General features: G+C 37.4%; 2 protein-coding genes across 9 annotated transcripts in view; one reads left to right on the forward strand and one right to left on the reverse strand.

Annotated features, from left to right (window-relative positions):
• Positions 1-755: 755 nt before the first annotated feature.
• Positions 756-18,777, forward strand: SGTB (small glutamine rich tetratricopeptide repeat containing beta). The gene is made up of 10 exons (XM_009646876.2): positions 756-862; positions 4,308-4,411; positions 5,156-5,225; positions 8,982-9,081; positions 11,362-11,466; positions 14,238-14,376; positions 14,464-14,526; positions 16,579-16,616; positions 16,862-16,945; positions 18,411-18,777. The coding sequence occupies exons 1-10, from the start codon at positions 763-765 to the stop codon at positions 18,520-18,522; spliced, it is 915 nt and encodes a 304-aa protein (XP_009645171.1). The 5' UTR covers positions 756-762; the 3' UTR covers positions 18,523-18,777.
• A 2,661-nt stretch (positions 18,778-21,438) lies between these two features.
• TRAPPC13 (trafficking protein particle complex 13) overlaps positions 21,439-25,326 on the reverse strand; it is a 26,465-nt gene continuing 22,577 nt past the window's right edge. For 3 of the 8 annotated variants that reach the window (XM_009646877.2, XM_035902248.1, XM_035902251.1), the window contains 2 exons: positions 23,821-23,971; positions 21,439-23,723 (listed from right to left, as the gene is read on the reverse strand). In XM_009646877.2, the coding sequence (XP_009645172.2) occupies positions 23,619-23,723; positions 23,821-23,971 (256 nt within the window). In that variant the 3' untranslated portion in view covers positions 21,439-23,618. Of the gene's footprint in view, positions 23,724-23,820; positions 24,369-25,326 lie in introns of those variants that run through there. The other 5 variants (XM_035902250.1, XM_035902249.1, XR_004843033.1 and 2 more) reach the window with 4 other exon arrangements.

Raw genomic sequence — 25,326 nt, forward strand, 5'->3', positions numbered from 1 at the left:
CATGTCGGTTTGCTCGGGGGTTGTAGAGAGAAAATAATGTCTCGAGTGTTGGCCCCGGTCTTGCCGTTCATTTAACGCTCTTTTTTAACCTGCTTCCAGCCTGGCGACTGGATCAGGTTGTGCCCTTTTGAATGGAAATCGTGGAAGGAAAAATAACTTGGAAAGTTGGAACTAAAATTTTTCCTCAAAGTTATGTAACTCCCAGCAGATGCTGAATGCAAATCAGACTGAGCCGGTCGTGTCACTAATCACAAGTGTACGCTGAGGTCACAGTGTTCCAGTTTTTTGTCCAAAGTGAATATAAACCTTTCAGCTATACCATGTCTGAAAATAGAATACCTTTTATTAAAGTGTGTTTCTTTATGTCATTATATTTATCAGTGCGGCTTTTACATTGATTTTGACTAAAGCATGTGCTCCTGCTTCCAAGTGCACGTCTTAGAAATAAGATCCAAACTATTAAAAAATAAAAATGAAAAATAAGTTGCTAAATTATTTTAGCCTCGGTGAACTCTCCCGCGGGAGTGAATCTGAGGAAATGTGTGCTCTTTTGCTGGTAGATAGGCTAGATGGTTGTAGTTCTCCCTAATCTGTACAATTTAACTGCTTCTTTCAAAGCATCTCTGTACTGGGCTTTCTGGTGAAGGATAAGCCTTTGTGTATTGTGTGTACTTCTTACGGAGGTCAGTGGGAGGCTGGAATACTCTAGCAATTAATTTTTCTGATATTTTAGAGACATAGGAGAAACTCATCAATTTCAAAATGTCATCAGTCAAACGCTTGGTTTATGCAGTCATCCATTTCTTGAGAGAGCAGAGTCAGATGGATACTTTTACTCCAGATGAACAAGAAAGTTTGGAAGGTAAGTGATAAAGGTGCTAATATAGGTATATGTATAATACCTACCCACGTGTTAAACTGCTTGATGTATATTGTCGTAGAAAGTAACTGGAGTGACCTAACTAGAACTGCCACCAATTATTAATTTTAAAACATCTCTCATTTAAAAAATGTTCTGAAGTTACAAAATGTGTACTACCTTAGTTTTGAGCAACAGATACTTTGAATCACATCAAGTCAAGCCACGCTGTAATGCAGACTATGGTAATGATTTGTGTATGTGTCCCACAAATCTTTGCCTGCTGATTCTTTTTCTCTTTACTTTTATGTTTGGTTCCTTTCTGCATTTTATGTCTGATAGTAGCTGCGCTGGCCACGGAGGAAGTAAAAGAAATACCATATATTGGTATATGGGTAGAACTGCTGTTTCATACTTCCAAGAATTCAATGTAATTTATGAGGAAAGGTTAAGAGACCCTAAAAACACAGAAAATGAAAGAAATGCTTTGCATTTCTTTTTCACTTGAACAGTGATCCCAAAGAGTGCGTGGTAGTGAATATTTTCAGTATGGTGTAGTTTCTGTTATACGTGCATATACATAGACATAGGTACAGAACGATGGACTTGTATGTGTATTCCTCTGTTGATGACACTCATTAAGTCTTTGTAACTTCACAGAATCTGTCTTTCTCCTTCATACTGCTCTTATTCCTTTTCCCTAATTCCTGGAGACTTCGTGGCAGGAGGTATCACGATGTGGAATTAAGCAAGAGAAGAACAAAAAGTCTTAATTCTGTAACGAGCTTTTCATAGCAACTATTTAAAAGACCTTTGCGCTGTTTCAAGCAGTCTTTGGTTGTATCACTTCAACCAGAGGAGGAATTTGGAGGAAACAGGGGGAAGTCTAGGACCAGCAGTGCAATAAACAGCATCCAGGCAAGTTGATCACTGAGTTACCTGAAATCTGAGGTGTGGAGAGTAGACTTCCCCGAGGTGCAAAGCAAGTCCTTCTTCTCAGAGGCATAAACTTAAAAAGATAAACCTGGAGTGTGCTTCCTTCCAGTGTTATTTGGTCTTACAGTGTAGTTGTTCACTAATGTAAGCAAGAAAGAAACATTTGTATCATGATATTCAAAGGATACTCCCAAAAGAGTAAAAGCCAAAAGATTTGGTTTTACATCAGAATCTGGAGCATTTTGTACATTTGAGAAGTGGTAGTCATCTATGAATTTAACCTGTATCAGGTTATGATGATGTTCAGCTGATGAAAGAAAGCAATGTTTTTGGAAATCATATAATGAGAGATAAAGAGTATTCCTTTTGTTTTTATAATAAAACTGATAAACATTGGGTTATGACTGAGAATTTACCCGATACTGTGTTTTAGAGCAGCCTTAGCCAATGTCTGTATGAAGAAATTGATTTAAGATTCTGGTTTCTGAACAAAAATATTACAAAACCTCAGTTGTGCTTAAATGCTGATGTAGAATTTACCATTTTAATACAGATATGAAATCCTAATTTTAGAGCTGCACCCTGCCAAAAGCATGGTACCATATGCTATGTGTTAGAGGATAGGGGGCGGGCATTCTGAATAATTGACTGATTTTAGTTGTGCAAAATACATTTAGTGCATGTAGAGTAGCAATAGCCCAAGTCCCACCCATTGAAGTGTTCAATGTTAGGTGGGGACATAAGGGATGAAAAAATTTGTCTGATGTTTTTCGTTGGTACCTTATGTACCTACTTGGTGTTTATGAAAAGATAAACCACGGGATGATTAAGTGTCTGTGCCAGGAACAGTTTCCATTCCACAGATGAGATGCTCACTTTGATAATAAGACAGTGAGATGCTGGCAGTCCAGTCTCTTGAGATACTTTTCAGACAAAACCAAGTCTTCACTCCTTTGACTTTACTGGGGTCAGGTTTTTACATCACGTTAAAACAGGGTAGTTACTGGTCTTGTCACAACTTAATACATCTTCTGATTTTGAAAAGTTTCTGGTTTGGTTTTTTTTTTTTTTACACAGGTTTCTGTTGTTGGCTTGCATGTTAACCAGCAGTTATTATTCTAACCTATGGATTCATCCCATAAGAGCTCCTAATTTTGTTATACCTGTGATAGATAGATTATAAGGATTATAAATTCCATTTTCAGTTAAAGGAGAAATACGGCAGTTCACTGTAACAACTGGTTATTTAATGGAAATGCTTACTAGTAAAAATACTATACTGGGGTTTATTTTGTTTAAGCATCATTTGCACTGCTGCATGTTGCAAAAATCTCCTTTATGGTAGAGAGCTGGTGTCACAGACTTAATGCCTCGAGAAAGATAAAGGAGGGGGTTGTGTTTTAAATTTATGGAAAACTATGGATAAGGAGAGGCATTCAGGAAAGGGAATGCCTTTAGGTGAAAATAAGTTTGAGGGGAAAACTGGTAAGCATACTATGGCAAGTGGCTTCCTATTAAGTTATATAAGGAAAAACAAGATATATAATTCCACCGATTTTATGAAAGGCCTGGCAATAAGTACTATTAACAAATAATTCGGAATTCAGCATGATCAGTGCTTACTTTAGAAGAATTAAGTTTTCTACATAGCAGGAGACAAAGAAGTTTAACCCAAATCCCTCAGCGCTCTTACTGGGTAATTTAGAGCCCGCCAAATTGATATATTTTTAGCCTTTATAGGTTTTAGGAGCAAGTTGTATATATATTTAGCAATGTATTCAATTGTTACCTGTTATCAACCTTACTTATGTATCATACTTTACTTTTTCTGAATAATTTCTATTGTAAGTTATCAGAGTTTTTTAAAAAAATACATCCTCCAGGTTTTACTATTTATTTTACAGCTTTGGGAGGGCCATTTAATCCTTACACACCAGAACATGTGAAAGGATACCGCAGATGTATTTTCTTACAGGGTAAAGGCTTGTGATTAATGAAGCATTTCATTAATAAACACTGTCTTCAAATGAGTATATTTTGTTCCAAAAAAAAAAAAGATAAGAGTAGTAAGTGTCTTGCATTTATTCTTTACAGTAAAGATGAGACATTTTCTTCCAACTATTATGCCACACAAACATATGGCCATTGTGGTGTTGAGGTGGGGTGTGTGACACATGCATAGTTGTATCATGGATTGTCGTGCTTTTGTTAAATCCTCATCTTTTTATGTTTTAAAGAAAAATACATTAAGCAACTGAAAGAATTGAAATAAAAAGTTTTAAATCGGTTTAAGAATAATGGCTGAACTATATATGGATTCTGTATAGCTTATACTATTTTTCAGCAAGTCAGTTCTGTGGGGATCAGGTAGCCTCTCTTTATTTTATGGTATATTTCACAGAGCTGCTTTTACTAGATGAATAAGGAAGTGAATCACACCTTTATAAGTAAATTAATGAAATTACACTTTATTGAGGAACGGGTGACATATTTTTTATTCTTTTCTTCTAAGTTGCAATTCAGTGTCTGGAGACTGTGTTTAAGATTAACCTGGAAGACACTCATCTTGCACCTCCACAGCATTTGATAGAAATGTTCACAAATTCTTTTCACAAGGTAAGAATTTCATTTAGATTCCAGAGTTACTTTGCCAATACGTGCTAAGATTTTATAACATATACTCAAAGAGCTGTATAGGTCAAAATGAGGTGGAGGCTTAAGGAAAACATGAAAAAAGCGAAATTTCTATAAAAGCTAGCAGAATGAGAATCTTTTGGGGCCGTGGGAGGAATTAATTTCAGCTAGACAAGGACAATTCCATATAGAAAATTACTAAACAGTGGCAGTCTCATTCTCACTTGAAGGTTTTTATCCTTCAGTTAAGCATTTTGCAATTCCCAGAGATAAATGTCTGCAAAGTGCTTAAGGTCATTCATAGTTTGCTGATGCTTTTCACTCCCTTCTGGAAATTATTTAGTTGTTCCGTTTTACAAACATCTCCATGAACACTGATCTTAAAATGGGAATTTCGAAAATGTAATACGTGTTATCTGGGAGCTGCCATGATGGCAAATAGGAGGGACAAAAATAAGAAAACCAAGACTGTAGAGACAGCTCAGCTCTCTTCCCCCTGAATTCTTTAAAATGTGTGGTGAGCCATAAGGGGTTTTTAGTAGAAGAAAACAAGCCATCTTTCTCTTCTAAGGCTGTTTGAGTGATGTTTAGTTCTTTCATACTTCCTGTGCACTACAGAAAATCTGTTTGCTTCTTGATACAATGCTACCTGGGATAAAAGAAGCTTTTAACAAAATCAGGGCTTATATTTTAATAAAAAAAAAATCTTGGTTTGCTTACATACAGAATGACATGCTGCCTCTCTCAGATTCTTTACCAGAGGACGTTGAAAAGGCTGACCAACTGAAGGATGAAGGTTTGTAATAAACATAGGAATGAACATCTTACGCTTTTATTAAGATTTTTGGATTATCATGGACAGTGACAGTAGAGCAGCTGGGCAACAAACACCCCGCAGAAAAACCTTCTCTGGTTTTTTTTGATGTTGTAAAAGGGCTAAGTGATTTGTTCCGTCTGGGGTTTAGGAAAATATAGTGTATTCTCTCCCTTGCTCAGGAGGTTGTTTAAAAACTAAGGGGTAGCATGTGAAGTCCCGGGCAACATTCCTGAATAGTAGAAACTTTAAAGAATTAACAGTTATTGTGTGGTATATGATAGATTTCTCTGTTTGTCCATGGAATTGCTATACAAGTTTCTATTTTATTTTGAAAAGGTTATGTGATGTCAATGATTATGTGCTAGCTGAATGTTAAAACAGTGCTAAAAAGCTGACCCAGCTGAAGCCAATGGAAAAATTCTTGTTAACTTGCTAGGGTTAGTATTTCACATATGTGAAATAATTTGTGTGCTCTATAAAAATTGCAGAAAAGCCAGTTGCTTATTTTCCCTTTGATGTTATTGCTGTTACATGAGGAAAATCAGCTGTATCATAGAAGTCTTCACTAATGCTACCCAGGAAGGAATCCATTTTATTTCCCCGCAAAAGGAAAGTGGGAAATAAGAAGGCATGTAGCACTGATAACTGATACAAATTGTTGTCAGGAAGATTGATGCTTTATAAATCACATCTTTTATGACCTGTTGGATTTTCAGATATTTGAGTTTTATAGAAGAAATAAGTAAGCTTCTAACTGAAGGCAGATGTAATCCTCTCAAAAATTTCAGGATAATGATGTGGAAAAAGTTCTACCATTTCTGAGAATGAGTTCCATGTCTGTCTTATTGTAAACTTGGTCATCTGCAGACATGAATGCAGTCCATTACTGGCTTGAGAGTAAGTTTTCCTAATTGTTGAAGTTGCTCATTAGCTCTTTACTTCTAAGGATAAGAGCTCAAACAAGGTTAAGTCACAAGCGAAAATTAGTTTTTAGGTTCTAACATACCTGCTGTGCATGCTGGCTTTTCATTTTGCTGTCTGTTACTGCCAGCTCACGGAAAGTGAAGAATACCAGTAGCACTCAGGATGGTTATTGAACTGTAGGGATATTCAGCACTTTGCAGGTGTGGGTGTTACAGCGATGCCTGTTTTAAATCTGTGACTTCTGTCTTGTCATCTGTCAGCCTACAGGGGTTTGTAAAATAGACTGAGGAAATGAAATTGATGTGTACTATGTGTTAGTCTTTGTGTGGTGTTACTAAAGCAATCCCATGTCTCTACTGGAAGAATTGAAAGGGTCTAAACTTCGACAAAGGGCCATTTAAAATGTCAGATATCAGGGGCATTAGTAAGCAGTTTGGAACTGGTTGAAATGCCTTTGGTTATTATCCCATAATAAAATTAAAACTTCCTGTCCTGTTTTCTAATGCTGCTCTGTCATATTAATCCTCATCTTCACACACATATTACCTATTACCACTATCATGCTTTTCAGTTATGAGTATTTTCTGCCCTGAGTTAGGGAGATAAATTAAATAATTTGGGGAAGTCCATTTGACCCATAGCTTCTGTAATACTATAATTCTATAACTATGTCATTTCCTCATTTCTATCTATATGTCCTTACCAATGGAATAACTTCCCTAACCTTTGTGGCCACCAGCCTGCTCCTCCACTGCTCTCAAACCAGCCCTAGTACCTGTAGAAATTGGCTAATGAATGGCAAACCAAAATCAGATAGTAGAGTTTTCTTTCTTGGTCTTTATAAAACCAGGAAGTAATATACCCTCCATACTAGTAAATACTTGAATTTACTTCCCTACCCTCATGTATCACTTGACAGTTTGGCTTAATGTAAGAGCTGTAAGAGCACACATTATGTGCAGGCTTGTGTAGTGTAACAGTGGCTTGATCCTAAAAAGATCTGGGTATTACCACAGTATAAATGATAACTATAGGTAGTATTTTTGTTATAGAGGACACATATTCAGAAGTATAACCATTTGTGGGGGGTTTTTTGTCTTAAGAATCTTTGTCTGGCATTAAAATAAAATATTACAGTTGCTTTTCCTTTTGTCCTGAATTGCTTAATCTCAGCAGAAATAGACAGTCTAGCTATTTTTCTGTTTTCCTTTAGCCAATTTTGAGCTGGAGAGAGAGAGAGAGCAAGAAAGGTACCCACTGATAGTAGCTCCAACTTAGCCCTGTACCCCAGGTCATCTTTAGTTCCGAGCAGTATAAGAAATTCCAGCTTTGATAGTCACTGATGGCAGCTTTGCTTTAGAGAAATGTCAATTGCTGCAATCTTAGTGAGTGCACCTAACTTGCAAGTCTTTTATCTGACAACAGGATTTAGTGTACAGACCTTAGTACCTTAGATAAAAGGAAAGATATGTAGATGGTGCGCCTGTAGAAGCAAGACATATAGTTACATTCTATGCATATTTTGAAGGTATACCTGCATGTACAGTTTCAGTTCGCCTTCTCACTGGCAAGGACTGTCATTACAGTCTAGTGTATCACTGCTAGGAAGAGGTGATTTTGTACTACCTTGATGATAGTTAGCTACTTAAATCTGGTTTTGTTTATTAAGCTTTCCATGTTCACGAATAAATGCAAGTATAGTGGTTTTCAGTTAGTACAGGCACCTAGGACTGCGTGTTCCACAGTCTTTTGCTCTCTGTCAGAGACAAAATGTTGCACTGACTGAACTTTTCCAGCCTTTGCTTATGCAGTTACCTACATCTGTAGTAACCTGTTGACCTGTGCCTTCTCTTGCTTATTTTGGGGATTGAAATATTTTGCCAAAATACAAGGAAGTCAGTGGAAGTCTATACTTTTCCTGACAATTTCTTGGCATTACTGGGAAACCAAGGCTTATGTAGGATCTAGCAGACCAAAGATCCATAGTTGCAGGACCAGGGACAGGCTTAAGCTTGGGCACTCTTAACTAGGACTTTTTCTCTACTACTCTATCATCAGGAAAGAAAGAAACTACTGCCCCGTGTTGGGGAGGAAAGAATGTGTAAGATACCTTTTGTTTTGAAAGACCTTACTCCAGAATTTTCTTTCTTTATATTTTTCTTTTTTTTTTTCACTGGACTTAAAAATATGAAATATGAAACTTCATTATAGAGTAGAACTTCTGAGCTTTGTTGGTGAGAAATGTTACCTCCAAATCATTTTAGATTGCCTGTACTATGCATACTTTTCATTATCTTAATGAATGAATTATATGGCATCACAAAAGTGGGGCTTATGTGTTTAGTTTTGCTTTTGTTTGATTATCCATGTTATACGGATAGTTACAAGCAAGTTGTTGGGACATGTGAGAAAATGAGACCAAAAGGAATTAACATATAGCCTGTTGGATTATGAGGCTTGCGAAGACAGTTAAGAGTGATGAATCTATATTAGAATGGAACTCCAATTACAATTACACTTCTCAACAAAGTGACCTTTGCTTAACAAGGAGAAACTAGCTGGAAAGTGTGAACTAGCGAGATGAGAAGGGGAAGGTTTATGTGGTGGACTACAGTGTACATAATAAACTTAACAGACATTGTAGATATTTGTATTTGCATTATTCCATGCCAATTCTATTTAAAAGAATGTATCTTAGAAAAATGCAGTTATAACTACCTTATATAGATGCTATAACATGGCTGCTCTATTTCTTTCATACATAGCACTGTATCTTTTAACTAATTAAGAGCTCTTTGTCATTTATTTCAGGTAATAATCATATGAAAGAAGAAAATTATGGTGCGGCGGTGGATTGTTATACTAGGGCTATAGAACTGGATCCAAACAACGCAGTCTATTACTGCAACAGGTAAAAACAAAATAATACACACTTTTCATGCCCTAACTTCATTAACATTATTTTAAAGATGAACTGCCAAGTAGATCAAAACAATGTGAAGCTAGAAAACCCCACTATTCAGAAATTTATCATGTTAAATTTTAAATTTGTAAAAGATCTAAAGTGATAGTGAGCTCATTCAGTGTATCTGTATCAGTTAAAGGTGTAATATGGGCTTTAAAGTTACTTGTAACACTTGAGGTCAGGTTTTTGTGAGTTAGGTTGTCTATATTAAATCATAATATAGGCTGTGATTCCCAGTCTGTTGAGAGCAGTAAGAGCCATTTTTTCTGGTGTTCTACTGACTCAGCTGCCATCTCTATCTCCCCTAGGATTGGCTTTCTGTGGAAAAAATACCATCAGTGTGGAAATACCATTTTGAAGATTTCAAGCATTGTATAAATACTCAGCATTTTTATGCATGACCTGTTGAAAAATAACAAGGCTCTTGTGTATAACCTATTCTTCGCCATAGCGAAGACATAGTGACATGGGAGCAGATGAAGTCTGGAAGTGCTTGTTAACCCAGCAGCTGACATTTGCTCTTTCAGTATAGTGCCCAGAAGACCGGCATAAGGCAATATAGTCTATGAGCCCTACTGGAACTAGCCTGCCTCTAGAGCCACTCTGCTCTACACTCCTCAGTCCCTCCATTACCAGAAGCATATATTAACTTAAGTGCTGTCAATCTGTCCTTGTGGTACTGTACCCAGTGGATTTTTCTATTTTTGGAACTGTGCTTCCATTACTCCAGAGTTTAGTTTGTGATAAATACAAGTGAAAGATTCAGTGTTTCATGGCAAGCATAAAGAGAAAGGAGATGTGCAATTTACTAATATTTTAAATCTTTAAGATGGCAGTTCAAAGTGTGAGTCATCTATTTTCCTTGAGAAAACTGATCACATAAGTGATTTTAGGTATAAAATAGAAATATAAGACCAGATTCAAAAGCGTCCCAAAATCACTGGAAGTTTCCTCAGTAGAGGAAAGCAGGCTTAAGTACCCAATCTGTAATTGGCAAGAGTAGAAATAATTTATTCTGTATGTTACATCACCATATACCGCATTTGTGAGGACCAAAATGAATCTTGATGTCAGTAAGCACAGTATTACAAGAGGTTATTTAAAAGAAGACAGGCAGTTGCTTGGAGTTCTGTGGATGACGCGGTATTTGAATAAATATAGGCCTTATTCTTACCTTTCTTAGGCTAGTTCAGGAGCAATGGAGACAGATACATTTCCTTCAACAGTATTGCTTTTACTTACAGCAATGAGAAAAAAGAGAGCTGAGATGCCCTCAAAGTTTTAACTGGCCATATGAATTTTTTGTAAACAGGAAAAAACATCTTTTGTTCAAACACACGAGAGACTAAGCATTGTCCCCAGCTTTTATCCGTACGTCTTCATTGGCATTTGTGAAGTTGGACTACTGTTAAGCAGCCTAAATACTTAAAATATATAAGGAGTGCCATTCAGAAGAGATTTTAGTCATAGTCAGAAAAAACATGCAATCACAGGAGAAAGGATTGAATATAGTGTTGATTGTAGCACATAGCATTCCTAATAAAAAAGAAGAATGCTTTATGCAGTGGAAGTATTGTCATTTCTACTATAGTTTTTTAATCAAGGAAGAACAAATTGGAGTGTTTTGAGACCTTTCAAACTGGGGAAGTTTTAATTATTAATTTGTTCCAATGTCCACAACATTTAATATTTCTCTCATATAGAGATGCAACTGTAACTTAGTAATTCAGAGATTATTGAGAAATGTTTCCCTGATTTACCTGCAAGCATGAGTTGCATGCTAAAATATTGAGCAGGGAAAAATCACAGCGTTTCTCTGAATGGTAGTAAAACTATACTTCTTACTAGAAGATGCCTATTCTGCTTAAACAATGATTTTATGTAAACTACTACTTGAGAGTTTCACTTCTAAGAGGTTTTATGATGCATTTTGGGTATAGTCAATGCTGAATCTAAAACAATTCCTTAGAATTATTTATCCTTTGCATCCTCAAAGGTGAGTGCATGTTCTCCAAAGCCCTGGTCTGGCAATGCACTTAAGCATATACTTAATTTAGAACATTTGCTTGTCCTACTTAATTGAGGAAAGCTGAGCCATCGCCTAAATAGTGAATGAAGAGTCAGTAAGATTAATCAAGTCTAAAGTTAGTCATGGACATGTGAACATCTAAGCTTGTGGGTTTTTCTTTTATTGTTTTTCTGACAAAGCTCCTGTCTTCCTTGTAGGGCTGCTGCCCAAAGTAAGCTCAACAACTACAGTGAAGCAATAAAGGATTGTGAGAGAGCCATAGCAATAGATCCAAAGTACAGCAAAGCATATGGGAGAATGGGGTAAGCTAATACAAATCTGAGTAAACACTGGAGACCCAGGTGTGAATCGCCATAGATTTTCTGAAATAAGTGGAGCTAGGCTGTTTTACTTAGCTGACATTCTGAAACCGTAGCAATTTTCTGAAGATGACCCTATCAGGCTGTCAGCTTAAAGTTTTATGTATGTGACTGATCTCAGCATTTTCATATCAGATTTCATCAATTTGCATTTTCTCTCTTTCAGTTTATCAACTTTGCATATTTAGTTTAGAAAGTCATCATATGTTTTTCCTACCTCTAACCTACTCACGAGTAATCAAAATTCTGCAGTTGGAACAGTGAATAGCTGGGACTAAGCTATGTCCCTTTGGTAGTTTTTCTTAGTCATGTCTGAGAGATTAACAGTATAGCCTCTTTAGGCGGCATGTCTGGTTCAGTGCTATCTGAAAAAAAATGTCAGGAATGTTCTGAATGGCATATCTATTTGAGTGAAGGGCCATTCTTCCAAGATGTGTGGCTTTGCATTTTCAATAAGCAAACATATTGTGTGCATGGGCTGAATGCTGCATAAAGCTTTTGAGGTTATTTCTATTCTAATAAATTAAAAAATGCTTGGGATTGTTCATTGGGTCAGCTGGCACAAAATGGCCCATGTCCATGTTATTAAAATCTAGTTTGCGGTATGGAGTGGCCACATCCAAACTGCCTATTACTAAATTGCATTGGCCTTTGTTAAATTCTGAACCATGCCCCAAAATTGTCTGGGATGATGCTTGTTGGCCTGGGACAAAACCATGCCAGGGGGCATTTATTTAAGATTAAAGATGATGGAATTCTATCACTTGAAATCTTTCCACAATACAGTTTATTTTACTACTGCAAAAGTAGCCCGACTGGCTTTTGAGATGCTTATTTCACTTTGAAATTTTAGGGACTGTCAAACTGGTTTTGTCCTATTGAACTCTCTTTAGATCGTTTCCTCATATAGCACAACCCCAGATCCCCTGATTTCAATGAGATTGAGGGAAGCTACAGGCTGATTTAATTGGAAATTGGAGGTTATTTTAGAGTTCTGGGTGTAAGACCAGTGCACCTTTTGATACACAACGTAAGTGAGATCATTCTCGGGCAATCAGGCTTCTCTTTTTTTTGATTGTCTGGTTGGTTTGATACAAGATACATTTTGAGCTACAAGCCATTGCTTAACTCAGCAGATGGATATAATAATACGCTTGTCATAGGCTGAAGAAATCATGCTTGTTTAATAACAACTGAAAAAAAACAAGTGCAGAAACCACTTTCTTGAGAGGAAGTCCTTACGAGAAAGCTGTGTTTTCTGACTGCATTACGCAGGCGTATCAGTTTTCTCAGAGTTTGACAGAAACTCTTTATATGTGACAGAAAGATGCAGAATTGCCACAGAAATATGCAGAGATGGGAACCAGGTAGACAGTTAAAGTGATACTTCCAGCATGACCCTGTGAGAGCACTTGTATGGGCAGCAATTGTGAGCAAAGAAACTGTTGCCCACTGTTCTGACTTCTGTTGTGTTCCAAGAAGCAGAATTATACATACTTTCTACGTAAAAAAACATGATTGCATTATAGAAATACCAGGGATTGCATTTCTTGTCTGGTCAGAAACTATTTTGGCAATTTAATGGGCCAAAAGGGAGAATGTTTTTTATGGGAGTAACTGTGTTAAGAGAGAAAACATTAATATTGCATGAGTTCTTCCAGGAGCATTACTGGAAGCTCCTGGAGCTTCATACTGTTATTGAGTTCATTACTAAGTGTAATCACTGTGACTGATGTATCTAACACACTGAGCTCTCTTGCCTGAGATAAAAGACTAAGGTCTGTTAGTGGGCACTAGGAGAGGCTTGTCAACCCAGTCTGTGAATCTCAGCACGTACCTTAGGGGGACTGGAGTACTAAATAGCTGAATGTGGGTTACACAGATTTTTCACAAAATGTTAAAAAGATCAGTTTAGTTTTGTGGTCAGTATAAATTGAAAATACAGTAAAAGGTAGAATTGAAACTGCAACCAGATGCGGACTTCTGGAACAGCTCAAAGAAAGATGATGTTTTAAATGTAGTAGCTAATCGAATTTGAAAGCAAATACTGTTTCAAAAGTAGTAGATCTGTCCCGTCCTCTCCTGAGCTGCTGGAGAAGAATCTTTTTCAAAACATTAAGCAGACTCCCCTGATACAAGGTTTTCTTACAGCATCTTACAGATGTTAACACTATCCTGTATAACCCATTTGTCAAGCTGTTGAAGTAGAAAATCCGAAAGGAGAACCTTACACTGATCCCAAGACAGAAATCTATTACGCTGAAACTTGTGGTTCCAGTATTTGATTTCTTGAAGCTGCAGAACTTAACGTTAAGAGTTTCTTCGCCCCACTTACCCACGAACCCTTCCGAATGATCTCTTATGTCAAAAGGACTGGAGGAAACACAGGAATTCCTAAGTTTATGCAAAAAGTCATGGATGCTGGATCCAGCTTGTGCTCTCAAATATAGACTAAATAACTTGATGATGCCGAGGAGTTTTTAATGAAATTTGCATAGATATGGAACACACAATGCAAGATGAGTTCCTGAAAGATCATCTCTTCTGCAAAAACAAGTGCTTACACTAAGCAGTAGTAGCATAATAGCAAAACTTGCTTTAACTTAGTACTCAAGCTAGAAATTAGTTGTGAGATACTGTTTTACTTAGAAAATGTATCATTATCTTTTGATGGTCATCTATGTTCTACCCAGGATTTCTTTATTTCACATTAGGTTGGCTCTGACCTCAGTGAATAAATATGAAGAAGCAGTTACCAGTTACCAAAAAGCACTGGATCTTGATCCAGAGAATGACTCTTATAAGTCAAATTTGAAAATAGCAGAACAGAAACTAAGAGACATGTCCAGTCCTGTAAGTTAGCTCTGTATCTGTTTATTTACAATAGTTTTAACTGGGATTTTGTAAGTAAACTTCTCTTCAATTGCAATTTGTTTGTAGACTGGAACTGGACTGAGTTTTGACATGGCAAGCTTGATAAACAATCCTGCCTTCATTAGTATGGTGAGTATATTTCAGGTTTTACATTATACTTTTTTTAAAACTGAAGCTTTAAAAACAACTCTTGTTTAATAACACATGCAATTTCAGTGCTTATTATAATGGAAATGGTTTCATTATACTGAATTTAAGCAATTTTACAGTCAAAACAAGAAATGAAGCACAAGAACATGTTATGCTATTTTTATAGATGGCATGACAGTAAGATGCCTGCTAAAAACATGGTCAAAATTTCTTTTCTGTTCTCCATATAGCAGTTAACAACAAATACAAAGAAATCACCTCTTAAGCAAATAGCAGTTGATGCAGATGCAGTCTGCCCAAGACTGAAGTAACTCTGCTTGGGGAGAACTATCCAAGACCCTTCTGTTCTTACTCTTTCAAATTATCCCTGACATCCTTAAGTGTGCAAAACTTCATGAGATGTGCAAGCAATTAATATAAATAACATATAGTGCATGCCTTTACTTCCAGTACAATGACAGTGGTTTAGTCCCTCAGTAGTTTTTCTCCATGCATGACTTTCTTAGCTAAATGGTATTAATTGACTTTGAAGAATGGAACTTGGAGAAAAAATGCAAAAAACTCCTTACTTCTTTTGAGAACTCCATTAAAAACTTACTGCCCCTCTGGTGGCTTCATTAGGACAGGACATTTCAACCAGTGCTTCCGTGTGGAAATGCACTGCATGCAAGAGAAATCAATACATCTGGTCAGATACTATGGTCCAAATAACAGAGACAGTAGGGAGGGAAGAAGTGAGTGAATTCTCCAACGGCATTAGCGATTATTAAATAGCACTGGAACTCTGTGTACCACTTCATGGGCAAGCGACTTACTCAGACAGTCTGCATCTCTTAGTCAAAGATATACTTTTCAATATGCAGCTAACTATGGGAAAGGATTTTTTGCATCATTTCCACAAAATGCCTGGTCAAGTGGATAGTACACAGGGCCTTCCGCCTGGAATGAATTAATGATTTTCCTGTGGTGTAGTTTTTTGGTTTTGTTCGGTTTTAAGGAAAAAAATTGACTCACTGTCTGACCTTAAGAAAGTTACTTATAGCCTGCATTTTGGGCCTCTAACCTGGATCAGACTTTTTGCTGATGGAAGAAAGAAAAAAAAGTCCTGTATTACCCATAGAATTGACCTGAATTTGGCATTTTGTATCCAACTGCAGACTAGAGAAAACAGATGATTTACTTTTGAGATACATACATGGAGATACATTGATCAATAAAATGAATGTTACATATATATGTTTTTAGTAGGACCTTTAATAAGAGAGTGAATAAGCAGATACTGCATTATGCCTATTGGTCTTACATTCATACAGACCTGTTACTAACTTTAAAACATTACCTGGTTTATTCTATAGTATCTGTCCATATATGCTCTTACACCATGGTAAACACAATATAATTTTTGATGTATCTTATGGATGAGAAATTTAAATAACCTCCTGCTTACTACAAAGTTACCTACTACAATTACCATGGAAGATATATGTTACCACAAAACCATGCTACTAAGTCAGTCCACACTCTGGTTTACTTTGCAGTATTTTGTGGCCGTAATCTTAACAGTTTATATCCAGTGGTAATAGTAGTTGCAAAACTGATTTATCCAGGCTGGGAATCACAAAAACCAGACCTTTCTCAAAAAAGCCCAATAGAAAACCTTTGTTCTTGGAAGTCTTCATTTTTTTTTGTTTGTTTGGGTTTTTTTTGTTGGGTTTTGTTTTGTTTTGTTTTCTGGTACTGGGTTTTTATGTATAATTTTGTCTTCTCATATTTTTCATGGCTGAATCTGTAACCACTATTTTTTATCTAACATGCAACAAATTGTCTCAGCTTCATATCATTGAAATACATTCCTGTAATGATTCTTTTTGCTGGGGACCATACATCTCTGTATACATAAACTTAGCTTAATTTTGTAATAAAACGTAGAATACAGCATGTTGGGGTTTTTTGGTTTTTTTTCCACATTTTCCTCAGTGATACCCAAGTAGTATATGTGTTATAATTTCAGCTATATATTGTCTATTCTAGGCAGCAAGCTTAATGCAGAATCCTCAAGTTCAACAATTGTAAGTATTATAATGGAGTACCATTAAAACAAATTTTTTAGGGGTTTGAATTAATAAGAGAAAAGGTGGATAGTACTGTATTCCTGAAAATGTGATTTTATTTTTGCTTACTGTAAATAAAACTGCTGCAGTTTCTTCCTCTTGCGGCTTATTTCCTCCCAGCAATTTAAAAAAGAACTATGACGTATTGCTTACTGTAGAGGTCTCTGCATACCCCAATGCCAGCTCTGTGCTAACTGTTCCAGGATGTCAGGGATGATGTCAAATGCCATTGGTGGCCCTGCTGCAGGTGTTGGTGGCCTGTCAGATTTGTCCAGCCTGATCCATGCGTAAGTAAAAATTGGCTAGTTTTAGCTGTCACATTTGTAGAAGCAAGCATCACTGTGCAACATCTATTTAAAAGGGATAGTGTCAAGCCAATTACACTGTGGCCCATTCCCACTGTATGCCTATTATTAAAACTGAGAACTTGAAGACGTATTTTCCACTATCTTGTTTGTTTGCTTTGTACATTTCCATCAATTGGAATGATTGGACTGGGTGCTTGATTTCACTTTCTGGTTTTCATACACTGTTTAATTTCTAAATGCCTCTTACTAAATATGCTCCTTTTGGTCTTTTAGTACCCCTACACATGCTTTCATATTGTGTTGATAAATTTACCACCTGATATCCCAGAAACTAGTTAGAAAAGCTACAGATATACTTAGCACATGTTGCAACAATTTCTGCTTTGGCATCCCTCCATTTAGACTAGGAAGGCTTCAGTATGAGGAGGAGTAGCTTTTACAACAACCAAGACCCAAGCCTTCTATTGTATAATAATGCTAATCCATCTGGAAGAGTCTGCACAAAAACATGCCATTTGCTTATACAGCAAGACCTCTTAAAGGGCATATAATTTTACTTTATTTCCATATTCTAGCCTGTTTCAAACTGTTTTTAAGTTATGCCCCTCCAGGGCAAGAGTAATCTATAATTCACATCACAGACAGAAATGTGCCCACACAAAATCAAGGCCTGTTTTCTCAAAAACTGTGTACTACACCTAGATCTATGAAAATGGTGGTTCTCCTTCAACCTACACTGTGGTCTAAAGGAGTCTTAATAATTTGCTACTTGGGCAAAACGCAAGTTACAGAGAAGCCATGCCATAGCCATTAATGAAGTAATATGTTTTACTTGCTTTTTCTAGTAAACCCGTGTTGTGCTTCTCTTTTACGTGGAATTAATCTCACCCATTAAATTAACTCACAAGCTACAACTGTTATGGGGATGGCTCTGTCATTACTTCAGTCATACAAGACAAAGACACAAAGGTGTAATTGTACGCTTGCTTTCCGCTAATGACATCTTGCTCACAAGTACAAGTTGGCAGCTGCACGCTGTATTTCTGGAAAAACTAATATAAAGTTGCACTTCAGCTACAGGAGTAATCTTAAATAACTAGAATGGATCCTCTCAAAAAGAAGGGAGCAAATCACTGGAGCAGGTTTGTCGCTAAATTTTAGTTTTCCCAAGAAAGGTAATACATTTTTCCTGCATGTTAATCAAGTAGAAGTAGTAGTCTTAAAGACTAAAAATGAAGATCTGATGATAATCCTGTTGGGAGAGACTTTAACTAGATAAAGTCATAATACTACAATGTCTTAAGACTATACAGCACGTTATCTTTAGTCTTAACTCTCATGTAATGCACCTTTCAGTTATGTTGGGATATCCTGTTTTCATACAAATGCTGCTTGTCAGGTTTTTTTTTCACTTGTTGATTTTACTTAAAACTGTTTAACGCAGGGGGCAGCAGTTTGCACAACAGATACAGCAGCAGAATCCAGAGCTCATAGAGCAACTGAGAAATCATGTCCGGAGCAGATCTTTCAGTGGCAGCACTGAAGAGCATTCCTGACTGAAAGGAGGCACGTGAATTGGAATGGTATATAACCCCAAAATGCATACCATAGTTAGTAGCAAAAGCACCATTGTAACTCTTCTGCTTGAATAGAAGACAGAAAATTCTTTGTGCGTGTTTGCAAACAAGAATAAATCTGTTAAACAGATCTATTGCACATAACTTGGAACATATAGTTTATGTATAGTAACTCCTCTGAAAATTAATAATAAAATAAAAAAATAGGTGGTTTATTAAAATCCCTAAGTACAAGTCATTTTCAGTATGTGCATTAGATTGATCTCCAGGGCTATTGAGTGGGAAGGAGTTTTGTAGCAGGCTGATGTGGCGTAACAGCTAAATTCTAAAATCCTAGTGTAAAAGGGATGTTACTCTTACGGTGAAAATCATTATGGCTGTACTCCTTGTCAGATACTGAAACAATAGGCTTATCTGATGTGCCCTTGTATAACGAGCATAAATCAGTGTTTGGAGTATTGAGTGTACTTAAAACCAACACTTGAAAAGTCTGTTTCTTTAAGCCTGTGGAGGGGCCATCATTAGTAACATGAAGTATTTTTTTCAACTTCATTGGGCAGGAGGGAGAGAGGTGATTGCATATGAAGGAGTACCACTAACTGCAGAGAGAGGACACTAATCCTGAGTAGGATAATACACAGAAACCAAGTTTCTGGAAGTTCGCTTGGGAAGGGAAAGGGTATTAAGAAGTTTTAGGCTTTTCTACTGCCATGTGTACCCTCAAAAATCCTGATGGTAGCCCTGGAGGTCAGCATTATGGCACTATTTTCCTAGGCATGGCAAACTGTATTACATTCCGTATGTATGCAGTACTTAATATAAGCTTAAAATTCTTAACTGTAATAAGCTAAAACTGATCCTGTGACTGTACAAATAACTAGTACTGAAAATTTATCAGAAAATAACTGCCTTAGAAAGAAGGATTCTCGTTCTATTCTTGTGTGGTAAAACACTGGCTTAAACAATTAAGGTTTTTTTTAAAGTTTCGTTACACATACATACCTAACTTACTTAAGTGATGGTTATATGGTCAAGTTAAACATTTTTCCACTCTATAGTATTTCTGTTCGTACCCTGGCTTTTCTTCTCAGTTAATCTTACTCTTTCAGAGACCACTGCTTTTCTGTATTTTTATTATGTTAACTTTTTGTATTCTGCTTACTGTTCACACTGCTTTCTGGTACAAGGTACACTTGTTTTTACTCCAGGGAGGTTCTCAACACTCACATTTTCCTCTTTGTGTACCAAAACTAACTTGAGGAGCCTGCTTTGATTCCCAAGACAAAGGGATCTGTGCTGGCTGGTTAGACTGTAGAAGGTACGTGGGGGAGTAACAACAGACTCCCACATGCAGAAATATGCAGGAACTCCTGGGCCTCAGACATTGTATCTGATTCATCTTGTAGTCAAAAAAAGAGCACCTCAAGTAGAAGCAAATGCAAAATTTGGGGCCTGGTCATGTATTTGACTCTGACAAATGCCAGTTGTGCGTCTGTTGTATGAGTCTTCTGCTGCTGGAATGGGGGAGAAGCAGCTGGGGCCAAGGAGAAATGAAAAGAATTGGCGAAAACACAAAAATAGGAAATCCGTATTATGTATGTTAGATAAAGAGATAAAGCTTAATAGAGCAACTTAAACAACTTTAAGACATTTCATACTTTATTCAGTACAGCTTGCCTATACACAGCATTAAAATGCTATTTAAAATTATGTAAGTAAGTTGCTGTAGTTGCCTTTTTGAGGCTGTAGCGACACTTAAGCTTTACATTAAATACACTTCCAAGTAACAGCTTCTGACTTAATATCTGATGACAAAGAAGAAAATCCCTAACAGGATCTTTTCTCAGAGGTAGTTCAGGTCCTGAATCTAATTCAAGAAAACCACTACTTAAGTTCAGTTACATTTAATAGGACAGGACACCATTTACAAGAAAGATGGATGGAGGCTGTAGGTGGGCTACAGCTACTGTACAAACATTGCCTGGAGTTGTGTGTTGTGCCAGGAGAGAAGCATGGCTCCTAGCATATCTGTTAAACTACATGGTTCCTCTTAGTTCTCTCTTTCTTATTTTCACCTGCTCAAAGTGAGGGGAACCAATAAATCCAGAGTGGGCTGGGCAGCACTGCAATATCTCTCCAATTCAATTTACCCTTACTTCATGGCAGCAATCTTCAAGCAGTCAGTTACCTTTCTAATTTAAGACAGAGTGTCAGGAACCTCTTGTCAGTTCCTTAAGAACTATAAAATACAGTAATACTCAAAGACTGGCTGTAGAAGTACTGTCAAGTAGAAGCCCTAGAGCTCACTGGATTTATGGGAGAGCTATCCCCAAGGTTAAATGGAATGAAGCATTGGTTAGTTACCTGAAAACTACTCTCGAAATCATCTTTATGGAGTGGTAACTTTCATGTCACATACTACAATACTGTCATGTTTAGGTTTTACTCCAGTACAGATAGTATGTAACTAGAGTATTTATTAAAACATTGATGTCATTAGCTAACCCTTTAGGAATGTGCTACAACTGGCACAATACTTAACTTGTAAGCATTCTTTGTTTCTTGTATGTGAACAGAAAGGGCTTTACAGCTGTCGTGGTTTAACCCGGCTGGCAACTCGGCACCATGCAGCCGCTCGCTCACTCCCCCCTCCCTCAGTGGGATGGGGGAGAGAATCGGGAAGGAAAAAAAAGGTTAGAGCCGTGGGCTGAGATAAAGACAGTTTAATAAGAGAAAATAATAATAATAGTCATAATGAGAATGGTAAGAGAATATACAGAATGTACAAAACTAATGATGCACCACCCAATTGCTCATCACCCGCCAACCGATGCCCAGCCCGTCCCGAGCCATGATCACTCCCCGAGCAGCGATCACTCTCCCCACAACCGACCGATTATGCTAGCTTCTATGAAGAAAATTAACTCTATCCCAGCCGAAACTAGGACAACAGCCTAAATAAAAAACAGTGAAACCAATAACAGGAGCTGTCATTACATGCTTTCCCATTGAAACCAGGAACAGAGGGATCATTTACGCTAAGGTCTATTTTGCCTTGAATAGGCTAGATTGTTTCAGAGTCATGCCGTATGTCTCAATCACAGGGTGAGGAAGGAATCTTTTCCTGTGTAATAACTGCACTTTATTTTGCACTAAAATTTTTCATCCTCCTAGATCAAGTGGTAAACCACAATTCCCATAAATACGGCTTTAATGTAAGGTCAGTTGCAGTTTATAATTCAACTGAGCAAATATGCATTTAGCACTTAATTGGTTTTGTATCATTACTATTCCATCAGCATATAAGTGTGATAATTGTTAGAGAAGAAAATGTTTTGCACTCAAATTGTAAACTCCCGTAGCCTGCTTGCATGGAAGTGTATTCTTCTAACTATGCCTGATCATAAAGACACCTACTGAAATATTCAGCTTAGAAATTGTTTCAGTTGCACTTCTGGTTTTGTAATGAGTACAAAGTAAAATCACTTGTGCATACTGAGAAAGAACGAAGTCTGCCGCTTTGGATTCATACGCTGTTCCAGGGCTACCCAAAGTCATCCTGGCAAAATGCAACTTGTCTACCATTTCTGTATCGCTCCTACCTCTTATTACCATAGTTACATTTCCTTCAACTTGTGTCAGTTTAACTTGAAAATAGATTAATAAAGTTATTTACATTTTTTGTCTGGATAGTTGTGGTTTTACTGTTTTAGTTTGTTCATGTATCTACAGTAACAGGTAAATTGCATTCTTTAATATACCTGTTTATGTTGGTTGCTCTGCATTTTATAAGATGTGTGAGATAGAGCTTCAATGTATTTTTTTCCCTGGTGTGGACTCATTCCCTCAATTTTGTAAGCTGGTCCTAAATTTATCCAGTATTTTTAAATTGAATTCTACACTTAAAAGATTTTATACACAGGAAAGCCTTAAGTAAAATACTGTCAAAACTAACTAAAGTTGCTAAGTGCCAATGTGATAGCTGAGAAATACAACAAAAGTAGAATCTTTAACACTAGCTTAACTATTGTGGAACTAGGAAAGTCAGTCACCATTTTCTGTATTAAATGGCTTCCTTTGGGTGACCTGAGGCATTTCAGCCCAAAATATTTCAATCTTTTATCAAAAACAAAGCTAGGGAAAAGCACATTTCAATGCTTAACCAAGTCCTGAATTCCTTCCTGCGTATGCTTTGGAGAACTTGATCTAGGGCAGCCTTGTAGGGTTTTTCTCCTTATTTTCCTAGAACAGTCTACTTAAATGCCTCTGGGATGGGAAGAACAATTCCCACTGCCTCAGTTTAACAATGAAAAAATGCCCAAATTCTGCTGTTTTAGTTTCCAGTTCCCGACTAATTCGGAAGTAACGTGCCTGTGCACAGCGCGCCCTGTATCGCTGGGAGGCACAACGCTGCCCAAGACTGCAGCTAACGGCGGCAGATTTGCTGTATCACTCCTTCCGAGAGACTGAGCCACAACCAACACATTCTCTGGCTAATGCTCTACTTTCTGGCCACCGGCGCCTCAGCAGTGCCAGCTGCACTCTCATCTCGTGCCTTTACCAGGCTGCAGCTCTTATGGCTGTGTACGTACCAGGCAAATACATTGCCGCGCCAGGTACCCCGAAGTCTTTCTTTTGGGGGTTTGGACTCCAGGAACTTGCCTATAAAAGGCCAATTCCTTCAGACAGAAGCAGTTTTGTCAGAACCACAATTTAAAAATTGTTGAAATATTTTAAAAATAATTAAAATAATAAAAATCAGTACGAAGTGCTACTATTTCGTATCAATCTCACCCCCCTGCCCCAAGGTGATGTTAATGCAACATAAGTTGCTAGAGCTACACTTTTTTCAAAGGCTTTATTTTCAGTAGATAAAATGCATACACATGCTTTTAAGATTTCAAAACATTCAAAAAATGCTCAGAGAAATTAAATAAGCATAGTTACATTTACAGATACATAGGGGTTTGGTTTTGTTTGTACACATTTTGATGTGATTCAGCTGCAAAAACATCAAGAAGTTGGTCCAAAAAAAAAAAGAAAAAAAGCCCAGCAGAAATACAGAATGTTTTTCTTCAGCTTTGTTTGACTTCTGAAGAAACTACACAGACTTGTGCAATATCATCATATTCGTATGTTCTCTTCAAAAACGTGTCTGTAAGTCTTAAGCCAGAGACACTCTAGAAAGGGAAAATATTTATAAAAGTAGTTATTAGGAAGAATTACTGAACTTATAAAACAGCGATTTTGTAACAAAACTGTGCTCTAAAGACTTACTTGCAATCCCTGCACTGAGGACAGCAATGTAAGTGCAAGATGGAGGGATGAACTTGGGTGCAGCTTTCCAAGTTGCCTTCCTGAAACTCCACACCAGTGGATGGAATTGGTATTGCACATTTCTAAAACCAGGTCCATAGTCCTTTCACTGCTAAAGGAAATGGAAAAACAATAAACCTGTGGGCTTTTTTTAAGCATTCAAGGACTGCACATATGTAAAAGCTTGATTACTTTACTATTCACACTACTATTAATCGAGCATTTATAAATTATTACATGGCGACAAGCAAGATTTACTGTGATGTGCAGTAATTCAGTTGTTTATAGCTTTGTCAGACACGAGCATCCTGTCATGGGTATAGCAGTACTGGAAAGCATAATACTGCTCACACTTTGGATGGAACATGAGCTGTATCCGCAGACCAGATACGTGCTGTGGTCCCTGGCTTCAGCTTCTGTTTGGAATTACTTTATTGAGGTGTCACTCTTGCAATCGTTTTGTCAGGGCTACCGTAGATCCTGGTGTAACCACAAATCAAGGCAAAACACTGATAAAGACATACAAAAGGCAACAGTGACAATATTTAGCAGGCATTCTGGCTGTAGTACAGAACTGGCAGTAAAATCAGACAATACAAATGGCATCGTTTATTCTGATAAAATTACTTGTAGTTAAAAAAATCCTATATACACACTCATTTTATTAATTAGATGAAGAGCTAAGATGACTTGTGATTTAAGTATGGGGTGCAATTTTACATGATATTACAACCAGTTCCATGGAATTCCACTACATTTTTTTGGCAATCTGTTAGTTCAAACAGTATTAACAGATCATGATGGAAGGTTTTGTTTGTTTGTTTGTTTCTTTGTTGTTTTTTTTTTTTAAATCATTGTAATCCAAAAGTTATGTTGCCACACAGAATCACAGAATGGCAAGGGTTGGAAGGGACCTCGGGAGATCATCCAGTCCAACCCTCCTGCTAAAGCAGGTTCTCCTAGAGCATGTTACACAGGACATCGTCCAGGCGGGCTTTGAATATCTCCAGAGAAGGAGACTCCACAACCCCCCTGGGCAGCCTGTTCCAGTGCTCTGTCACCTTCAAAATAAAGAAGTTCTTCCACATATTCAACTGAAACCTCTTATGTTTCAGTTTGTGCCCATTGCCCCTTGTCCTGTCACTGAGCACCACTGCAAACAGTCTGGCTCCATCCTCATGACGTCCACCCTTGGGATATTTGTATGTGTTGATGAGGTCCCCTCTCAGTCTTCTCTTCTTCAGGCTGAACAAGCCCAACTCTCTCAGCCTTTCCTCGTAGGGGAGATGCTCCAGTCCCCTTATCATCCTTGTTGCTCTCCTCTGAACTCTTTCTAGGAGTTCCTCATCTTTCTTGAATCGGGGAGCCCAGCACTGGACCCAGTACTCCAGGTGGGGTCTCACCAGGGCAGAGTAGAGGGGGAGGAGAACCTCCGTCCACCTGCTGGCCACGCCCCTCTTAATTGGC

Source organism: Egretta garzetta, unplaced genomic scaffold (genome assembly GCF_000687185.1).
Source record: "Egretta garzetta isolate BGI_Z169 unplaced genomic scaffold, ASM68718v1 scaffold439, whole genome shotgun sequence".
NCBI lineage: Eukaryota > Metazoa > Chordata > Aves > Pelecaniformes > Ardeidae > Egretta > Egretta garzetta.